The sequence below is a fragment of the Schistocerca piceifrons genome, chromosome 9 (assembly GCF_021461385.2).
Source record: "Schistocerca piceifrons isolate TAMUIC-IGC-003096 chromosome 9, iqSchPice1.1, whole genome shotgun sequence".
Taxonomy (NCBI): Eukaryota; Metazoa; Arthropoda; class Insecta; order Orthoptera; family Acrididae; genus Schistocerca; species Schistocerca piceifrons.
This window is the reverse complement of record NC_060146.1, coordinates 219,108,047-219,129,287: the sequence shown is the minus strand read 5'-3', so window position 1 is coordinate 219,129,287 and position 21,241 is coordinate 219,108,047. Positions and strand designations below refer to the sequence as shown.

The 21,241-nt window shown below is 47.2% G+C and overlaps 1 protein-coding gene across 1 annotated transcript; it reads left to right on the top strand.

Annotated features, from left to right (window-relative positions):
• The first annotated feature begins 7,227 nt into the window (after positions 1–7,227).
• LOC124716876 (F-box/LRR-repeat protein 7-like) lies at positions 7,228–8,394 on the top strand. The gene has a single exon (XM_047243428.1). It carries the CDS (start codon positions 7,228–7,230, stop codon positions 8,392–8,394), a length of 1,167 nt encoding a protein of 388 aa, XP_047099384.1.
• Positions 8,395–21,241: the final 12,847 nt, after the last annotated feature.

Here is a 21,241-nt window from a genome sequence, read left to right as displayed (position 1 = left end):
CATCCGGAACCAGATCTTCACCTAACTGGTGATCCCCTCACTGTAGTGGAGGCATATTGATTTTTAGGACTGGTTTTCGGCGCCCAATTGACTTTCTTCCTCAGCTTCGTCAGCTTAAGTGGAAGTGCTGACAGCACTTAAATGCCTCCCGTTGCCTGAGCAACGCCAATTGGGGAGCAGATCGCTGTACTCCGCTGCAGCTCTACAGAGCGCTTGTTTAATCCCACCTTGACTATGGGAGTCTGGTTTATGGTTCGGCGGCACCTCAGTGTTGTATTTACTCCACCCAGTGCACCACTGTGGCGTTCGACTAGCCATGGGAGCTTCTAGGGCGAGTCCAGTGACCAGCATAATGGCGGAGGCTAGAGTCCCTCCATTGCAGGTCAGGCGTGCACAACTGCTCGCCACTTACATTGCACACGTTCGTAGTTCTCCTGCGGATCTGAATCACCATCTCGTTTTCCCACCCACGGCGGTTCTTCTCTCGCATTGGTGGCACCTGTCAGGGCTTACAATTGTAGTTCTCGTCCGACCCCTTCTATCTGAACTGGAGTCCTCGCCTTTACCACCTATACTAGAGGTCCATTCGCGTACACTTCCATGGTGTACACCTTGGCCGTGACTTCACCTGGATCTCTCACATGGCCCAAAGGACTCAATTTCCACTGGAGAGCTGGTGGCTGTATCTCTTGCTCCTGAGCACATCCATTCATGCCCTGGGGAGTCGTTTCTTGTGTGTACTGACTCCTTAGGCAGCCTACAAGCTATCGACCAGTTCTAGTCTCGTCATCCTTTGGTAGCCATCATCCAGGAGTCCATCTATGCCCGGGAGCGGTCCGGTCGTTCTGTGGTGTTTGTGTGGACTCCATGACACGTCGGTGTCCCAGGCAACGAACTTGCTGACAGGTTGGTCAAACAGGCTACGCGGAAACCGCTTCTGGAGATGTGCATCTCTGAACCTGACCTGCTTTCCGACCTACGCCGTAGGGTTTTTAGGCTTTGGGAGACGGAATGGCATAAGTGCACACAACAAACTTTGTGTCACTATGGAGACTACGAATGTGTGGAAGTGTTCCAGGTGGGCCTCTCGCAGGGAATCAGTTGCGCTCTGCCGGCTCTGCATTGGCCACATTTGGGCGACCCACGGTTACCGCCTACGCCGTGAAGACCTGCCTCAGTGTCGGTGGGGCGCCCGGTTGACAGTGGCCCATATTCTGGTGCACTGTCCCACTTTGACTGCCCAGCGACGGAAACTTGGGCTACCGGACTAGTTGCCGCTAATTTTGTCTGACAACGCCTCATTGGCTGATTTAGTTTTACGTTTTATTCATGAGGGTGGGTTTTATCATTTGATCTAAGTTTCAGCGCATGTCCTTTGTCCCTCTGTGTCCTCGTCCCCAATGCTTCTAGGGTGGACGTTTGAATGTGTTGCAGGGTGACTGGCTTTTCCTTTTTATTCTCGTGGTCGGCCAGCCACTGTAATCTGCTTTCTTGTTTTACTCTGTTTCTAGCGTGTCTGTTTTCTTGTCCTCCTTTGTTCCTTTTAGTGTCCTTGTGGCTTTCCCTTTCTTCCGTTTTGTGTTGTCTCTCTGTATCATTCTCACACTTGTGGCATTGTTTTATTAGGAACAAGGGACGGATTACGTAGTTTGGTCCCTTTCCCCTCTTTCAAACCAACCAACACCTCTGCATCAGTGATTTGGTCGAGGCCTGCATTCTGCCCAGTGCCATTTCAGTCTTGTGTGCTCGACAACGTCGTAGACAGCCGTTTTGCTCCTTATGTCATCTCTGTTAGCCCTGTCTCTGATCCACTCCAAGCAGTGTACTTGCTACAGCCCTTTGACAGATCCAGAATAGATTTCCACTGCTTATTGTCATAGTCGTGAGCCTGCACATTGTTACCGGCTGGATGCTGATGTCATGAACGATCCATTCTAAATCTGTGATGATAGTCTGTTTACAGATAATGTAACTAAGTTACTCGATTGCTATCCAGATTTCGCTGTGCAATCTCTGCTGGCTGGTTGTGTGTTCCAAGTTGGATTTGATGCTTAGCATATATGTATTCATTTGTTACTTCGAGAGCATGGTTTTTGAAGGGGACCACAATATTGACAACGCGTGACTCAGGCGGTTCATAATGATTTTTGTTAGCATTTTGTAAAATACAGAAAGAGACCAATAGGCTTGTAAAACTCAATGTTAGTGTTGTCACTTTCTTTGAAGAGGAGGACTTCCGCATTTTTCCGTAACTAGAACTTTCCTTTCCTCCAGATATTATTTTAGTAAGAGTGCTTCTTCAACTCTCTTTGGTGTACTATCAGACAGACATAATTTCAGCAGAGAGCTGAAATGTGGAATAAAAAATAGGGGAAGTTTTGCCCTCGAAGTAGCGACCTTGTGCCTAGATTGAGCGTCGTTACTATTAGACCACGAGCTGATACGACACTTTAATAACACGAGAAGAGGGCAACACTTCCAGATCCTGACTGACGTCTAGGTTTAATGCTTAAGGCTGAAATTGGCACCGTCTTAGATTTGGTTTTACGATATATATAGCGGGAACACAATACAACCCGTGAATAAAATCTTCTCGGTCTACGTGCTACCTCACTTCAAATACAGCCATCGAGCTTTCCATCGGTGTCTCCGCCATCGTCATCAGGAGTGAAAACCACTGACTGGCAGGTTTGGCGCAGTATTCTGCTTAAACAGATGCAATAGCAGCGGCTCGAACCTTTCAGAATGGGTCGAAGTGACACATGCGTCGAACAAAAGTTAGCCAACTCATAGGAGCAGCTTCCTGCCACCGGCACCGAGTCACCTCCAGTGGCGTAAGGGGCCAGCGCTTTGTTTGGAACTGCCCCGCATCAGTCCAACAGTCGAGCATCCGTCTTTGTTTTTGCTTTTGCTCAATGTATAAAGCCCGCTGCCATACCCTACAAGGTGAGTACCCTTAGTTTCTGTTAAAATTGTTTATTCTACTTTCTGCCATTTCTTTTGTAACAGAATCCAAATATGATGATGATTGATCCAAAAATCTCGGGTTTCGAAATTGTATTTTATATCCTTTTTCTATTCCATGTTCTGCCGTGTCTGACTTCTCAGTTTTCCTTTGTCCAATATTTGGTGAGTTTCCTGCATACTGCTCACAAAGAGTGCGAATGGTTTGTCGTCTGTAAATTCTACCACATTCACATGGGACATCGTACACGCCTGTAATTCAATGACCCGTGTTGTCTTTAATGAGGCGCAACATCCTGTATGTTGGAGACAGGTCGGAACGCTGGTCTCTGTTCACGTGTCTACAGTCGCTGCTCCACAGTATGGAGGGAACGAAGCCAGCTTGGCCTCTTCTTCCGATTCACGACATGTTACGTAGCAAAAACTATTCCTGCTACTTGCATCTTCTCATCGCCTGGCAGACATCAGACAGAAAAACTTAACTACCGCAAAGTCAGCAGCCACTGTATTAGGTGTCCACGTGGGAGCTGGCCCTCGTCAAGAATTCCAGCGTCTTGCGGTGCGTCCAGTCCTGTGTGTGCCGACCCATCAAGAAAAACCAGAACTTTTCAACTTCACAGACGACGGCGAACAGTTTAAGCTGTATTACAGGATAATTCGTCTTGCTACTATTCAGCACGTATCTCATGACCACAACTGTCCAGTGTTCCTGTCCTTTTCTAGCTTGCTCTGCCAGATACAGCACAACACCGAATCCGTAACTGAAACACTGTCACATGCTGAAATGGCTGTATAAGATTGTCATGAGTTTCAAAACTTCTACTGCCGAAAATTGCCTTGATCCTCTCAAACATACTGCCTCTTATTTCCAAGATACATTTTTCCCAGTTGGGGATAAAAGACGTCATGCCCTGAGCGTCTGCGTCTAACAAACTTCCTGTAGAATCCAACTAGTCCTATAAACGCTTAGACTTGTCGTACACTGTTACTGGCACACCACGTATTGCACTGAGCTTACCGAAATTGGGCGTTATTGCCTCCTAACTTATTACACAATACAGGAGTGTCATTTGCCTTCACCCACATACAGACTCTTGTAAGCTCAGTCACTCCCTTGTCTCCTAAAGGCTGCAGTATCTGCTCTAGTCACTGACGTTCTCACCATTTTTTTCTGAAATTAGGTCCTCTATGTAGTCTGTGATTTTACTTTATTGCTGTGGTCCAACACATCCTCAAGAGCCTTAAAGAACGCTGCAATGTAGACATTAAGCCCAAAGGGTGACATAATAAACTGGTAAGACCTTCTATCTACAAAAAATCTCTGTTCTGTCAGTAAGCTGCTGCTTATTTAACCTGCCAGTGACCATATGCAAGAACAAGGCTAGTGAAAGTCTGTACACCATTAAATCTTCGTAGAAATACATGTATAAGTTCCCCAATACCTCTTCTCCACCAGAATTTGATTCAACTTGTGATGGTCAAGAGCTAACCGCACTTTCCGTCATATCTAGCCGTGAATAGCACCTTGCGTACATCCAAGCTGGTCTTTACACTGCTTAGCTAACATTACCCCAGGAGAAGTGAAATATATAACGTCAGACTACATATCGTGCTGTGTCTAAAAAGGTCCATTGCTAAATCGAGCCAGATATGCTTCCTTAAAGGTTGCCTTCTCTTTCCAACAGCATCCGAGGCCTGGCAGCAACACCATCGGTAGTGGATACGTTTCCACCAGAAGCGCTCTCTAACTCCAGTAATGCACTCCATTGGTGGGTCTTCGAGCTCTTGTGCTTTCTGTTTTGTTTGTTTTGTCTTGTTCACCTTTTCTTAAATGAGAAAAGGTAGCAACCGCCAAACCAAAAAATATGAGAATAACAATGTTTTGTGATTGCAAATGTTTATACATGTGTGTTATTAACAAAATTGATGCCACCTTGTTACACAGCCACGCCGGTGATGGAAATGGAGAGTAACTAGTGTAAGAAATGGAGCACATAGGTAAGACATGAGAGAATTTTTGAAGTTCTGTATTTTGCAAGAACAAAAGCAAACGACCCATGAAAAGATTAGCACCTATCAGAAATATTACAATTAGAAGCTTGTCGCTAGCCAATACAATCTATTTTTGGAAAGTATAGAAACGAGAGAAAAGTTTAATGGAGAAACTAAGATCTTCCATTACATAACCAGAGGCTTCTACGCTTACACTGAAATTGCTGAATGCTTACTGAATGTTCTTAAACTGCAGAGTGAAATTGAACATAGTCACTTGTTTTCATCATTACTCACTTACTGAATTTTTCCTGACAAATGCAGCTCAGTTATTTTATTCATTTATGACCCACAATATGCAATGATACGCTGACTGCTCAAATAATTAACATAAAAAAATGGCCCCGAGTTAGAAGAAATCTTGACAATATTCTAGACATTTCATAAGTCACCTCACAGAAAATTTTTATTCCACGAACTATAGCGATGCAGCAAGCACCAATACAGCCAGCTAAATAAGATTCTAAGTACTGTAGGCTCTAACTACTAATAGGCACGTGGTTAGCAAAGGAAAGATTTTGTTGCAGAGCAAACAATGTATTTAGCAGATTTTACCTTAATAATGTGACATACAGTTGAAAACATTGTATAATCGTCCGTGACATCCAATTCAAAAAAAAATTATATAATCGTCAACAGAGTTAAATTTCCATGACGATCACGCGTCCAGATCGTCCGCTTGCGCTAACACTTCAGACCCCTAACCTCCACCACTGCTAACTACAAACTTCCAACCTCCATCATTGCTGGCTATTCACCTCCCCACCCACAGAGTCTCTTACAGAGGGTGCACAGCTCTGTCAGAGTTATTAATACAGTCTCCGCGCTGCCAACATACGTGCATGTAAACAGGCTACTTACAAACTAAAATGGTCATCGTAAATTTCCGCATGTTCTGAAACAGGCCAAAGATGTACACGTACACACAACAGATAGTGTCTTCTTGTAAATAAGAGACAGATAAGCTGCTGAATTATGTTTTCAATTACGTTAAATTTTAGTTAGAAAACACCGCTGTAGTGCTCAGCATATTGTGTGCGACTCTTATTGCCTGAAGCTTCTTATGTGAAGAATTTAGTACTTAGCAATAAATTACGGCCTGCAGCAACTCGCTGCTCGAAGTTGTTGTCCGACAGTAACTTATTCACTAATACTGGTCTAAGAACTCAAGCTTATTTCAAATATTTTTAGGTGTGGTCAGATGTTGTTGACTGCAGTACCTCAGGTTCAACCGCCCTTTCGTGAATGGATTTCGCTGTAAGCTGCTCAGTGGACTGAGCGATGTGAGCACGTGTTTATTGTCACGTTACTTCACACCCACTGTGCATCGTGTCTGACACGACCTGCCACAGAAGTAGGGCTACTGTGCCTGGTAGGGCCCTGCCAAAGTGATCTGAAAACGCACTCCTTACGTGCGTCACAGTCTAGTCTGTGGCCATTTGTGGGCGCACAGATGCGACCCAAATCGCCATTGTAACTGCGTCTGCTCACATCGCCCGTGGCTCTGAAACTGACGTAACACAAAGCAGAAAGAAAAAAATTCAAAACTAATGATAAAGCTTTCCATCAAGTTGAAAGCAGAGGCAGCAATGGCACAACTATTTATTCCACCAGTCATAGAAAGAGAAGAGGGGTGTAGGGTCCACTCGGCCACCCTGTAACAGAGCTGTATAAGAGAAACAGACTATAGTAGTTTTCAGATTAAGAACGAAAATAGCGTACACTTAATGTGTTACTTTTATTTACTATTAAAAACAGCCTTGATCACGATTTATTTATCAAGGTGACCGGTTTCGACCACTACTGTGGTCATCTTCAGGCCATTGAGTAGGAACCTCTTTCTGTTGGTTCAAAAAAATGGTTCAAATGGCTCTGAGCACTATGGGACTTAACAGCTATGGTCATCGGTCCCCTAGAACTTAGAGCTACTTAAACCTAACTAACCTAAGGACATCACACAACACCCAGTCATCACGAGGCAGAGAAAATCCCTGACCCCGCCGGGAATCGAACCCGGGAACCTTTCTGTTGGAGAATCACTAATCACTCAAGACTTTTTAATAGTAAATATTTGTAAGACATTGATCACTGCCTTTCCCACAATGTATTTAAAAGTAATGTGTTACTGCTTGACATTCATGTACATACATTGAATTACATGGACGTCCTTAAAATCTCTGACGAGTAACCAGTAAATTTACGTTCACAGAAATGGCTGGGATCGAAGACCTACCAGACGAGATGCTGCTCTCAATCTTTTCCTTCCTGCCAGCCTCAGATTTGGTCCAGTGCGCTGCAGTGTGCCAGCAGTTCCACAGCATTGTGTCGGGGTACACCCACCTGTGGAAAGGAAAGACCTACATCACCCTCACGAGACCGGCGGATCTCCACAGGGAGCACGTAGCCCTACGCGCTCTGCCGCTGCTGCGGGAAGTCTCCGTCGAAGTGGAGAACCGATTTGCGGTGTGCGTCGTGTTCCCGCGCCTGGTTCTGTCAATAGCAGACCTAGGAGCCCTGGAGCGCTGTCCGAGGCTGAGGTGCCTCTGTCTGTCGACTAGACTCAACATCGCAGAGCACATTATGTCGTCTGGCTCAACTATCGATTTCGCGTTGCTCGAGAAGCTGGAGATCGTCAAGACGCGGCCGCTCGACTGCCGGGGTCCGGACTTCGCTGACGCAGATTTCTTGGTCAGCTCCGCCCTCGAGCTGTGCCCGAACCTCACGCAGCTCTTCGTGTGTGCGGAGATCCTGTCGGCGGGCCTCCTGGAGGAGTCGGCCGGGATCGTCCGGCTGCGGGCGCTGGGAATCGAGTGCCCCACATTGGAGAGACTGTCGTTCTTGCGGCGCTGCTCGGACGCGCTGGAGGAGCTGCGACTGGAAGGCTGCGCCGCCCTGCAGATGGGGGAGGTCGCGGAGCTGCGCCACCTGCGGAGGCTGCGCCGGCTACGGTTGCACGGCTGCCGGGTGGCCGAGGCCGACATGCGGCTGGTGGTGGCCGCGCTGGAGAGCCTCGAGTCGCTGCACCTGGACCAGTTCCACCTCGTCCGGGACCTGTCCTTCCTCCAGCCCTGCGGCCGGCTCAGGGAGGTCGGTGTCAGGTTCCCGCCGCTGGAACCGCCCGCCCACGCCAACGGCCGCGTGGTCCGCGCGCCCCTCTACCATATCACGGACGAGCTGTCCAGCGCTCTGCTGCGGCTGGAGGGCCTGGGCTACGAACGCCGCTGCCTGGACTACCTGCGCCCCCTGCTCCAGTGCCTCCAGCTGCGCCGCGTCTGCCTCTGCTTCCAGTGGAGGTCCAGTCGTGTGGCGGTGTCCAGCCAGTTGGTCAAAATAAACTTGCGACATCCCAAAGAAAGACGACGGGGAAGTAAATATTAAAAGCCGGCGCTTCCTATTTCCGAGAAATGGTGACATGGCACATTGGAGGTTAGTAGCATCTACATCCATACTCCGCAAGCCACCTGACGGTGTGTGGCGGAGGGTACCCTGAGTACCTCTATCGGTTCTCCCTTCTATTCGTCTCGTCTTGTTCGTGGAAAGGACTGTCGGCATGCCTCTGTGTGGGCTCTAATCTCTCAGATCTTATCATCATGGTCTCTTCGCGAGATATACGTAGGAGGGAGCAATATACTGCTTGACTCCTCGGTGAAGGTATGTTCTCGGAACTTCAACAAAAGCCCGTACCGAGCTACTGAGTCTCTCTCCTGCAGTGTCTTCCACTGGAGTTTATCATCACTGCAACACTTTCACGATTACTAAATGATCCTGTAACGAAGCGCGCTGCTCTCCTTTGGATCTTCTCTATTTCTTCTATCAACCCTATTTGGTACGGATCCCACACTGGTGAGCAATATTCAAGCAGTGGGCGAACAAGCGTAGTGTAACCTACTTCCTTTGTTTTCTGACTGCATTTCCTTAGAATTCTTCCAATGAATCTGTCCAGCATCTACTATACTGACGATCAACCTTATATGGTCATTCCATTTTAAATCACTCCTAATGTCTACTCCCAGAAATTTATGGAATTAACTGCTTCCAGTTGCTGACCTGCTATATTGTAGCTAAATGATAAAAGATCTTTCTTTCTATGTATTCGCACACTTGTCTACATTGGGACTCAATTGCCATTCCCTGCACCATGCGTCAATTCGTTGCAGATCCTCGTGCATTTCAGTACAATTTTCCTTTGTTACAACCTCTCGTTATCCCCCCAGGGGGTCCACAACTCTTTTGTGGATACGTGCGTAGCAAGCGCGGGACCCCGAGCTAATGTGGCCTTCCTTCCTTTCACGGCTGCATGCCTTCCTTTTCCGCATCCTTCCCTATCCCCTTTCTTCGCCCCCACTCACCTCACTTCTGGCTCTTTCCTCCCCCTTCACCCCCTCTGGGAGTATGGTTTGTGCCTACATCCGGAGACGGACGCTCGTAAATGTAACACATTCTTCGCCTTCTCTGCTTGTATGTCTTCATCCTTCCTTTGTCCTTCTCTTTTCCTTACCTCTTCTCTTTACCCTTTTCTCCGCTGCGGCGTTTGAGACCTCTCTTCTTTCCTTTCCCTTTTTGTTTTTCCCTTTCTCTTTCTTCCTCCCTGTGCGTGTCTGAAGGCCGACCCACGCATTTTCGTGCGTAGCCGGTGACGGGGTAACGCGTAATTCCCCGCCCTGGATAGACAGATAGGACATGTACGTAACCCCTGGTAACGGCCAGGCCCAGGGAGGGGTGATTACCCGAGCTGATACCTTCCGAAAGTGCCGATTGGTCCCTCCGTCCGTTTGTCGGGAGGTGTGACCTGAGGTGTGAACAATCACCTAAGGCGGGAGTGCCCTCAGAGAGGGCCCCCACAAGGGAGGAGAGCGCCATCAGAGACACCGGTAATCATGGGGGTTTCTTCCGCAATGGTTTCCTCACCTTCCACTATGTCTGCTCACAAGTGTAAGTTCACTGAGTCTCAGCCACACACAGTTCTTCCATCGTTGCCACAGTTCCTTGTTGTTCCTCGGTCTGACGAAGGTCACGACTTCTCCACGGTCAACCCTTTCATTATTCAGAAAGGTGTCGACGCACTTTGAGGTCCTGTAAAGTCTTGTTCCAGATTACGGAATGCCACCTTGTTGTTAGAAACAGTCAGTGCCCTCCAGGCACAAAAATTGCTGCGTACTTCACTGCTCCACACCTTCCTTGTCCGGGTTGAAGCGCACCGCACTTTAAATTCCTCACGTGGAGTCGTTTATACACGCTCCCTCGACGGATTGTCTGACGAGGAAATCGGGCACTACCTGTCTGACCAGGGCGTAACGGCTGTTAATAGTTATGAAAAGGGTTGACACGAACATTGTTCCAACCCGTACTGTCTTCTTGACATTTGACAGAGTTCAACTCCCATCGAAACTAAAAGCGGGCTGTGAAATAATTTCCGTTCGCCCCTACGTCCCAAATCCTACGCGTTGCTATCGGTGCCAGCGGTTCAATCACACCAGCCAGTCCTGTTCCAACGCCGCCAGATGGGTTAAGTGTGGCAAGGACGCCCATGAGGGTGCTTGTCCACCTCCATCCCCTCGTTGCATCAACTGTATGGGTGACCACGCTGCTTCCTCTCGAGATTGCCCCATTTTTAAAGACGAAAAGCTCATTCAGGAAATCAGAGTGAAGGTAAAGGTGTCGACCTTTCCTGCTCGAAAATTATTCGCAAGTCGAAAGCCCACTGTGCCTCAGACAGGAAAATACAGCACTGTCCTTGCCTCTCCTCGGCCAACAAAGGAGGCGGCCACGCAGACTTGCGACCTCACCTTTAGTGCCTCGGTCGTCAGATTGGCCAGCGCAAAGATCGCCCGTTCAACCTCCCCACCATCGCCTGCTCAATCTATGGCTCACCCTTCATCGGGTTCTGCTAAATCTCGATCCCAAAAGTCAGACACCTGGACTTCCAAAAAAGAGCATACTCATGAAGATTGTTCACGTACCCCAACTACACAACCATCGGTTCCTCCTTCATCTAAACATCATTTTTACAAGAAAGCTAATAAGAAACCCAGTTCCTCTCCTTCTCCGCCATGGCGTGTCTCATCTTCAGCACCAGCTGGCGGTAGCCGCCCACGGCCGTCTTCTGTGTCGCCGAGGTGCACTGCTGGCGGCCGATGAACCGGCCGATCGCTGGTGGCAGGATCTGCAACTGAACAACATATGGATCAGGATCTTTTGCCTTCGGCTGAGTGCCGTTCCACGCTGTCGGTCGCAAGCTCTGAGCAGTCGTTGAGTTGACAGCAACCTTGGTCACATTCTTCCATTTTCTGTTCACCCTATGTCCATTGGAATATCCGTAGCATTCGAGCCAATCGGGATGAATTGACGATCCTCCTACGATCCTACTCGCCGGTCATCTTCTGTCTTCAGGAAACAAAGCTGCGTCCCCATGACCGCTTTGTCTTCCCCCATTTTCAGTCAGTCCGATTTGATCTCCCCTCTGCTGAAGGCACTCCAGCACATGGAGGACTAATGATTCTTCTCCATAATACTCTCCATTATCACCCAATCCCCTTAAACACTTCCTTCCAAGAATTCGCTGTCCGTCTTTCAATTTCTGGATACACCTTCTCTCTTTGTACTGTATACATTCCATCATCCACATCAATGGCACGAGCTGATCTCCATCTTCTTGGTCCGCTTCCATCCCCCTATTTGCTGGTTGGGGACTTCAATGCCCACCACCTGCTTTGGGGATCTCCACATCCATGTCTGCGTGGCTCACTATTGCTAGACGTCTTCCACCAAGCGGATCTTGTTTGCCTCAACACTGGGGACCCTACATTTTTGTCTGCCTCCACGACAAATTTCTCTCATTTGGACCTTTCGGGCGGTACTGTTCCGCTAGCTCGGCGCTTCGAATGGTTCGCCCTTGATGATACACACTCGAGTGACCACTTTCCATGTGTCATTAGACCGCAGCCTCAACTGCCGTATATGCGCCCGCGACGCTGGAAGTTTGCCCAAGCCGATTGGACACTTTTTTCGTCTCTAGCGACATTCGATGACCGTCACTTTCCTAGCGTCGACGATGAGGTCACTCATATTACAGACGTTATTCTTACAGCTGCAGAACGTTCAATACCACGCACCTCCGAATTGCCCCGGCGCCCCCCAGTTCCTTGGTGGAACGAGGCATGCCGTGACGCAATACGTGAGCGGCGACGTGCTCTTTGCGTTTTCTGCAACCATCCTACTTTGGCCAACTGTATCCGCTATAAGCAGTCCCGTGCGCGATGCCGTCGCGTCATCCGCGATAGCAAGAAGGTAAGCTGGAAATTCTTTATTAGCTCATTTAACACCTTCACTCCCTCCTCGGAAGTTTGGAGTCGGATTGGACGGTTATCTGGCGCGCTTAGTTTCTCCCCGGTCTCTGGGCTCACTGTCGCGCATGATACGCTAGTGGACCCCGTCGTAATGTCTAACTCATTGGGTCAACACTTTGCAGAGATTTCGAGCTCTTCAAATTACCCGCCAGCGTTTCTCCCGAAGAAACGTGCAGCGGAAGTGCGACATCTTGCTTTCTCCTCTCAAAATCGCGAAAGCTATAATACTGTTTTCTCCATGCGGGAACTCCAACATGCACTCTCTTCTTCTCGCTCCTCCGCCCCAGAACCGGATGGTATCCACATCCAAATGTTGCTGCATTTATCAACCCATAGTCTGCGTTACCTCCTTCGCCTTTATAATCGAATTTGGACCGACAGTACTTTTCCCAGACGATGGCGGGAAGCTATCGTCGTTCCTGTTCCGAAACCTGGAAAGGACAAACATCTCCCCTCTAGCTATCGCCCCATTTCTCTCACGAGTAGTGTATGTAAGGTTTTGAAGCGTATGGTGGATTGCCGTTTAGCTTGGTGGCTGGAGTCCCGCAGTCTTTTAACACCTGCCCAATGCGGTTTCCGAAAGCATCGTTCTTCAGTTGACCATCTTGTTGCTCTCTCCACTTATATCATGAACAATTTTCTCCGGAAACGCCAAACAATAGCAATATTTTTTGATGTGGAGAGAGCATACGATACCTGTTGGAGGACAGGCATCGTCCACACACTGTTCTCTTGGTGCTTTCGAGGTCGGCTCCCACTATTTCTTCGAATTTATGGCAGAGCGCACATTTAGAGTGCGGGTGAACACTACTCTCTCCCGTACTTTCTCCCAAGAAAACGGGGTACCCCAGGGCTCCGTGCTGAGTGTTGTACTGTTTGCCATTGCCATAAATCCAATTATGGATAGTCTCCTTCCTGATGTCTCGGGCACCCTCTTTGCGATCTACTACAGCTCTCAACGGACCAGCCTTCTTGAAAGACGTCTTCAAGGATGTCTCGATCGCCTCCACTCCTGGAGCATCGAAACCAGCTTCCATTTTTCTCCCAGTAAGACCGTTTGTGTTAATTTTTGGCGTCGTACAGAGTTTCTTCCACCCTCCTTACATCTAGGACCTGTCAACCTTCCGTTTTCGGACGTCGCTCAATTCTTGGGTCTTATGTTTGACAGAAAACTGTGCTGGTCCTCCCACGTTTCCTATATTTCCGCTCGCTGTCTGCGATCCCTCAACACCCTCCGCGTCCTGAATGGTACCTCCTGGGGAGCGGACCGAGTGGTCCTCCTCCGCCTCTATCGCCCCTTAGTGCGCTCGAAATTGGACTATGGAAGCATAGTCTACTCCTCTGCTCGGCCTTCTATTCTTTGGCGTCTCGACTCTATCCACCACCGTGGATTACGTTTAGTTTCTGGAGCGTTTTACACCAGCCCTGTGGAAAGTCCTTATGCTGAGACTGCTGAACCTCCGCTGTCCAATCGGCGAGCTGTCCTTGAGTCGTTATGCTAGCCATCTGTCTTCCATGCCTGCTAATCCGGCCCATGACATTTTTTTCGACGCCTCCTTGGATGTAGGGTATGCAGGCCGCCCTTCCTCCCTACTACCAACGGGTGTTTGCTTCCGTCAACTGCTCCATTCTCTTTCCTTCCGATTTCCTAAAACCTTCTTGACAACTTGGTGTACAGCACCGCCTTGGCTCCGTCCCCGGACCTTCCTGCTCCGTGACCTTTGTCAATTTCCCAAGGATGGTACCCCTTCACTTGTTTACCGTCGGGCATTTGCTGTTCTATGAGTACAAATGAAGGAAGCCACATTTATTTACACTGATGGCTCAAAAACATCGTTAGGTGTAGGGAGTGCCTATATTGTTGGCGACACCCCAAATCGATTTCGGCTTCCCGACCAGTGTTCGGTTTATACTGCGGAGCTTTACGCTGTTCTCCAGGCTGTCCAACACATCCGCCGCCATCAGCGGATACAGTATGTTATCTGTTCAGATTCTCTCAGCTCTCTCCTCAGTCTCCAAGCCCTCTACCCTGTCCACCCTCTGGTCCACCGGATTCAGGACTGCCTGCGCTTGCTCCACTTGGGGGCCGTCTCGGTGGCGTTCCTCTGGATCCCAGGACATGTTGGTATCTGTGGAAATGAGGCGGCCGATATAGCGGCCAAGGCTGCAGTCTCTTCTTCAGCCAGCTATTCGCACGATTCCCTTCGCCGATCTACGGAGTGTTTTATGTCGTCGTGTTGTTCTTTTATGGCACGCACATTGGTCGACACTTCTCAGTAATAAATTGCAGGACGTGAAAGCTCTTCCCTGTGCTTGGACCTCTTCCTCCCGAACTCGTCGTCGGGAGGAGGTAATTTTAACTAGACTGCGGATAGGGCGCAATCTTTTTAGCCATCGACATCCTTTAAGTGGCGATCCTCCCCCACTCTGTCCCCACTGCTCTCAGCTGTGGACGGTAAGACACCTTTTACTCGAGTGCCCCTATTTTACTCCGTTACGCGCCCGTCTACAGCTGTCGCCCGATATATCTTCCATTTTAGCAGATGACACGCGATCAGCCGATCGCGTTCTCCATTTCATTAGTGCCAGTGAGATGACGTCAGTAATTTGAGGCTCTTTTTGGGGACAACCAGCCCCCTTTTATAGTGGTTTTTTAAACTTTCCTTCTGTTTTTAGTTTCCCCACTTTTTTGAGTTCCGCTCCCATTGCTGCTGGTTTCCAGTTTCATTTTTTAGCTTTTCCTAAGTCACACACCGGGCGCTAATGACCGTAGCAGTTCTGTGCCCTACAATCATAATGAAAGAAACCACCCAAAGTTGCAATCCCTTATTGCCTTTTAATCGGTACCTTGTGGAGTTCTCCAGGAATCTCATTTTACTGATTGTCACTCATTATCACTTCGTAGTTTCTGTGCTTTCTGTCGGAACTGGGTCAGCCCTTCGAGGGCTTTCAGCGTCTGCACGTTGGTGCATAGGGATGTTGTTACTACATAGATCACAATTCGTCCACATCAGAAGCCATTCGGGTATGCTTAGACTCTCCCTTCTGACGGGCCCACCTACATCTGCTGCTATGTCCTCCTACAGCTACTTACCACAATCTTCTTTTGCAACTGATATCTAATAACGAACGGCATTTTTGTATTACTTTATCAGTCTTTTAAGACAAGAGAAACTTCAGTTTAAACAACAAGCTTCTCTTACACAGCAAAATTTGAAATGGAGAAACAGTAATAGATGTAACCACCCTTTATCACAATAAGTAGGCCAAAGCCACTCTTGCGAAGCAGGGGCCACTCCTAAAATGCAGTAGGCAACAAAGTATAGCAAAATTTAAAACAGCCAGAAGGCCCTTAAATAAAACCCACGGAAGTATAACAGTGGAATGAAGTAAATGTTCCTAAATTATACAACAACCAAAAATCAGAATCAGTCCTCAGAGAAAGAGGGAAAATTTAAAACTTCAAGTCTCGCAATCTCCCAAAGAGTTAAAAGAAGTGTGTAACCAAGTTAGGCCAAGCTGACTATGAAGATCAGTGAATTTCAGATGGAATTTAAACGTTCAGAAACTTAAGTACAGTGAATGTTCATAAACTCAAGTAAGGAAAACATTTTTAGATTCGTTAAGTTAGCTCACAAGACAGGGAATCCTCGAAAAGGCAGTTACTTAAAGCCACCGATTAAATAGAATATCCAGAAAACTTATTTAGCAGCTGCAGTTGGAATTACAACTCCTAGGGAGAACTATCGGTCATCGGAAAGGCCGTCCGGGTATGTGCACAGGCCGAAACACAGGAATACGTACACGCGGGTAAGTGCTGCGTCAATTACAGTGTCACGACTCTGAACACATTACGACACGAAAGCCAAGAGCTCCGGCAGTGAGGTCTTAGTCTTTCATAACTCAATAAAGCCCTTAAAGTAATGTAATGTTGGCAAAGCAATTACTTAACTCTAAGTGAATGTGTTAACCTTTGAAATATAAGCAGAAATTTCAATTAAAGCAGTAAAACTGCTAATATAAAAGAACAAGACACTTGCGATAACAACAGATTTACCAACAGGCATCAAATGCTCTTTTGAAACTAGAGAATAGTACATGCAAGCTTACCCTCCTAGCACGGACTTCAGGCCAAACATTTACAGATCAGATTGAGGCTGCAGACCCTCAATATTTAAACCCGTCTAAAACAAATTTCCAATAATATTTGTTTAAAACATGAAAAACATTAAAAGATAAATTGACCACATCAGTCAGTGGCCCGTACAACTAAACATTCATGTAACCTGAGCCTAACTTTTAGATTCTAACACACCAGCTGCCCGTACAACACTCCTTATACACACCTAAATAGAAATCGCTAAGCGAATCAGCAAAGTAATACTCGTAACTACAAATAGGTTACAGTAATTGCTAGAACACCTCATCTTTGAAACGCCAAAGGCGAGGTTCACTGAGGGAATACACACAATATACAGATTAACTTCTTTAATATTTCATATACCATCATTCAAAATACTGTTCTGGTCGCCAGTATCCAAACTGCACACGGTGACAACATTCCAGGAGGCAAATTCCTGACTCTCTCTCTCTCTCTCTCTCTCTCTCTCTCTCTCTCTCTCTCTCTCTCTGGGCCACGGTAGACGCCACTGTGCCTGCGGTTCCGAATACACCAGGAGGCGCCACCTGCCACGATGTCAACAGACTGGCCCCCCTCAGTCTCTACCTGCTGCCGCGCGTACCAACACCAACTGGCCAACCGCGGCACAGGTTCCCACCTTTCCTCACTCGCAAACAGAGATAAACCGAGCGACTCAGTGCGGCACTCGCGCCTCCTACCGGGACGCCAATCAGTCAGAGAACTCAAAGGTAGCACAATGCCGTCACAGCTCATGTGCCATCCGGTGCACAACAGCGTGGACACTCTCGCACTGTTTTCAGTTCTCTCCCAATAACTCGAGGGTGGTGCATTTCTGTCGTCCTACTACGGTCCATCCTGATCTGGAGCTCTTCCTCGATGCCCAACGCCTGACTGTGGTCACATAGTTACGTTTCTTGAATCTTCTTTTGGACAACAAGCTTACTGATTGCCATATATCCGTCATCTAAAGGTGGCTTGCCTATGGCTTGCCTATGGCTTGCCTATGGCTTGCCTATGGCTTGCCTATGGCTTGCCTATGGCTTGCCTATGGCTTGCCTATGGCTTGCCTATGGCTTGCCTATGGCTTGCCTATGGGTCAGCTGCCCCTCCACTTTGCTCCTCTTGGATGCAGTTGAGCATCGTGGTGCCATCACTGTCTGCCCTTCCCCTGCTCACCCTTCCTATTTCATTGTTTCCGTGGCTTCGGGCCATCGCCCACCCACAGCCCCCCCCCCCCCACCTCTCTACCTCAGGTGAGTTTACCAGTTGGGCTCCACCTTGCTTCTCCTCACTTTCCTCTTCAGCACTTCATCTCCCGATCACCCCCCCCTCCCCCCCCCCCAACTTGGTTAGTTCCTTGGCCATGGATTCAGATGGATCTTTCCTGAGAACTGATAGCCTCCATCGATCCACTGGTGTTCTGCTTGTTCTGAACGCTGTTATGGGACTTTCAGGATGCTATTGTCTTTTATGCCAATGGCTCTAAATTTGTTTGCACAGAACAGCATCCCTTTCCTGCCACGTGTGGGACGTTTGCTGCGGAATTGATGGCCATCTCTCGAGACTTCTGTTTCATACGTCCTCCCTCACTCGAGTTTTGTAATGTGCGGAATCAATGAGTGATCTTCCACACTACAGCTCGGTGTTTTCCCGCCATTCCTCGTCTCTGCCACGACTTTCTCGCTGATCTAGGTGATGCTGGTTGTTCGGTTAATTTACTTCGGGTTCCTGGTCGTGCATGTATCCCTGGCAATGAACTTGCTGATCATATGGCGAGGGGGGGGGACGGGGAAGGGGGGGCACGACCTAGTCCCCATCCTCCATGACCCCACTGGTGGTGGATTTTCAGCTTCACACCAAACCCCTTTCTGCTACATTTTTGTGTGGTCTGTTGTGCTGTTTTATCCCCATTTTATTGTCTTGTTCCCATTTTATTGTCTTGTTCCCATTTTATTGTCTTGTTCCCATTTTATTGTCTTGTTCCCATTTTATTGTCTTGTTCCCATTTTATTGTCTTGTTCCCATTTTATTGTCTTGTTCCCATTTTATTGTCTTGTTCCCATTTTATTGTCTTGTTCCCATTTTATTGTCTTGTTCCCATTTTATTGTCTTGTTCCCATTTTATTGTCTTGTTCCCATTTTATTGTCTTGTTCCCATTTTATTGTCTTGTTCCCATTTTATTGTCTTGTTCCCATTTTATTGTCTTGTTCCCATTTTATTGTCTTGTTCCCATTTTATTGTCTTGTTCCCATTTTATTGTCTTGTTCCCATTTTATTGTCTTGTTCGCATTTTATTGTCTTGTTCGCATTTTATTGTCTTGTTCGCATTTTATTGTCTTGTTCGCATTTTATTGTCTTGTTCGCATTTTATTGTCTTGTTCGCATTTTATTGTCTTGTTCGCATTTTATTGTCTTGTTCGCATTTTATTGTCTTGTTCGCATTTTATTGTCTTGTTCGCATTTTATTGTCTTGTTCGCATTTTTTCGTCTTGTTCGCATTTTTTCGTCTTGTTCGCATTTTTTCGTCTTGTTCGCATTTTTTCGTCTTGTTCGCATTTTTTCGTCTTGTTCGCATTTTTTCGTCTTGTTCGCATTTTATCGTCTTGTTCGCATTTTATCGTCTTGTTCGCATTTTATCGTCTTGTTCGCATTTTATCGTCTTCCCCCAGTGTTGTCCCCATTGTGTTGTGAAAATGGTATGGTGATGGTGTCAGGATGGGTTAGTAGTGGTGATGGTGTCCCTCTGCATGTAATGTTTCTGGGGCACCCCTGCTCCCCCATTTCCACCCACCACCTCCTGTTCTTTCCTCTTCCTACAGCCCTGACATCGCTTTTCCCTCTTTATTTGCATGTTGTCCCATCTCCTTGACTAGACTGTGCTGGACTGGACTGTGCTCTACTGTTTGTGTACCTCCTCCCATTATTTCTGCCATCTTAGATCATGGGATCAATGACCTCTCTATTTGGTCCCCTTCCCCAAACCAACCAACCAACCAAGCTACTAAAGGGGACAGCAAAAGAGGAAGAATAACCAGTGTTCCAATCTCGACTGAGTAGCACTGCTACATGCCAGTAACGGTACATATGTATCAGGACAGCACGTGAGTCGCTGCTTCAGTACTTTTTATTCTCCCTGTTTCAGTGTCGCTAACAGTATATGTCCGTAACACGAACAACGCTCTACACTAATCTGTGTTCGCTCCATCGAATGGTAACCTAAAATCACGCTGTGAGAATCATTTACTTCATAACATGGAAGTAAAGCAAAAATTTCCGTTGACACTATGCGTGTATCGTATGAGCAGCAGCATTTGGATAGATTACAGCTACATTTTGCAAAAACTAAATTGAAAGTAGCTGCCGAAACGCCCGAGATACTGCGCCTGATGCCTCTTAGGAGAGATTCATTCAAATGTGTGTCTCGTTCTTGAATTTATACGTGACAATTTAGGAATATAAAAGTTGGCAATAACCGTCCGGAATATTTTTAGAAAAGGGATGATATCCATTAGGGGACAGACTACAGACTTGTTGGAAGGCACAGTGTTCGTGTTTTACAGTGTTTGGTTGAAATCATTGAGGGAAAGCACAGAAAACATCAAGCAAGTTAACTACCTGGTTGTTGGATGTCAGTTTCTATCGAATTAGTCCAGTATTTTACTATTTTGTTGTCTCAGTCGACGCGATGGTCAGGTGGGAGATGTGTATTGAATACAGTGAAATACTGTAGGGAAGATAAAAGTAGTTGTACTCAGGAAACTAATATTGTATGGGAAAGAGGAGCCCAAAAGTGAAAAGAGCTACATCTGCGTCAACTACTACATGTATTTCTACAGAAATACTCATCAAACCACAATATGGTGCGTGGTGGAATATACCTTGTACCATTGCGAGTTATAAACTCCTCTGGTGCACTCGTAAATAGAGCGAGATACTCGCTTGTTGATTGAACTTTGCAGTAACAAATTTAGCGCCGCGACCCTGAATTGCTTCGATGTCTTCCTTTAATCTGATTGATTGGGATCCCAAAAACTGGTACAGTGTTGAACAATGAGGCGCACTTGTGTTCTATACGTGGTGTCCTTGACAGATGACCTAAATTTTCCTAGAATTATCTCCTTAAAACGACGTCGACCGTTCGCCTCCCCTATCACAATCCTAACATGTTCCTTCCTTTTCATATTACTTTGCAACATTGGGTTTTGATTTTTAAGCATCGTGGTTGGGTCAGGAAACTGCCAAGACTGAAACTTCCTGGCAGATTAAAATTGTGCCGAACCGAGACTCGAACTTGGATCGCTCGCTTCCCGTGGGCAAGTGCTCTACCAACTCAGCTACTCAAGCAAGGATAATAGCGGTCCTCACAGCTTTATTTCCGCCAGCACCTTGTCTCCTACGCCCAAAACTTCACAGAAGTTATCCTGCGAACCTTCCGTAACTGACACTCCTCGAAGAAAGGATATTGCTGATACATGACTTACCCACAGTCTGTGGATGTTCAAACACTACGGGATTTTTTTTCTACTCAACCGCATAAACTTCCGTCTTTCTAAATTTAGAGTAAGGTGCCATTCATCAGGCTACTACTAGAAATGTTATCTTGCATCCTACCACAGTCTCTCAACCACGACAACTTCCCGTACAGTACAACGCCACGAGCAAACAGAAGCAGATGGCTGCTCAGACTGTCCCTCAGTACCATGGCATATGTAGGGAACAACAGTGGCCTCATCAAGC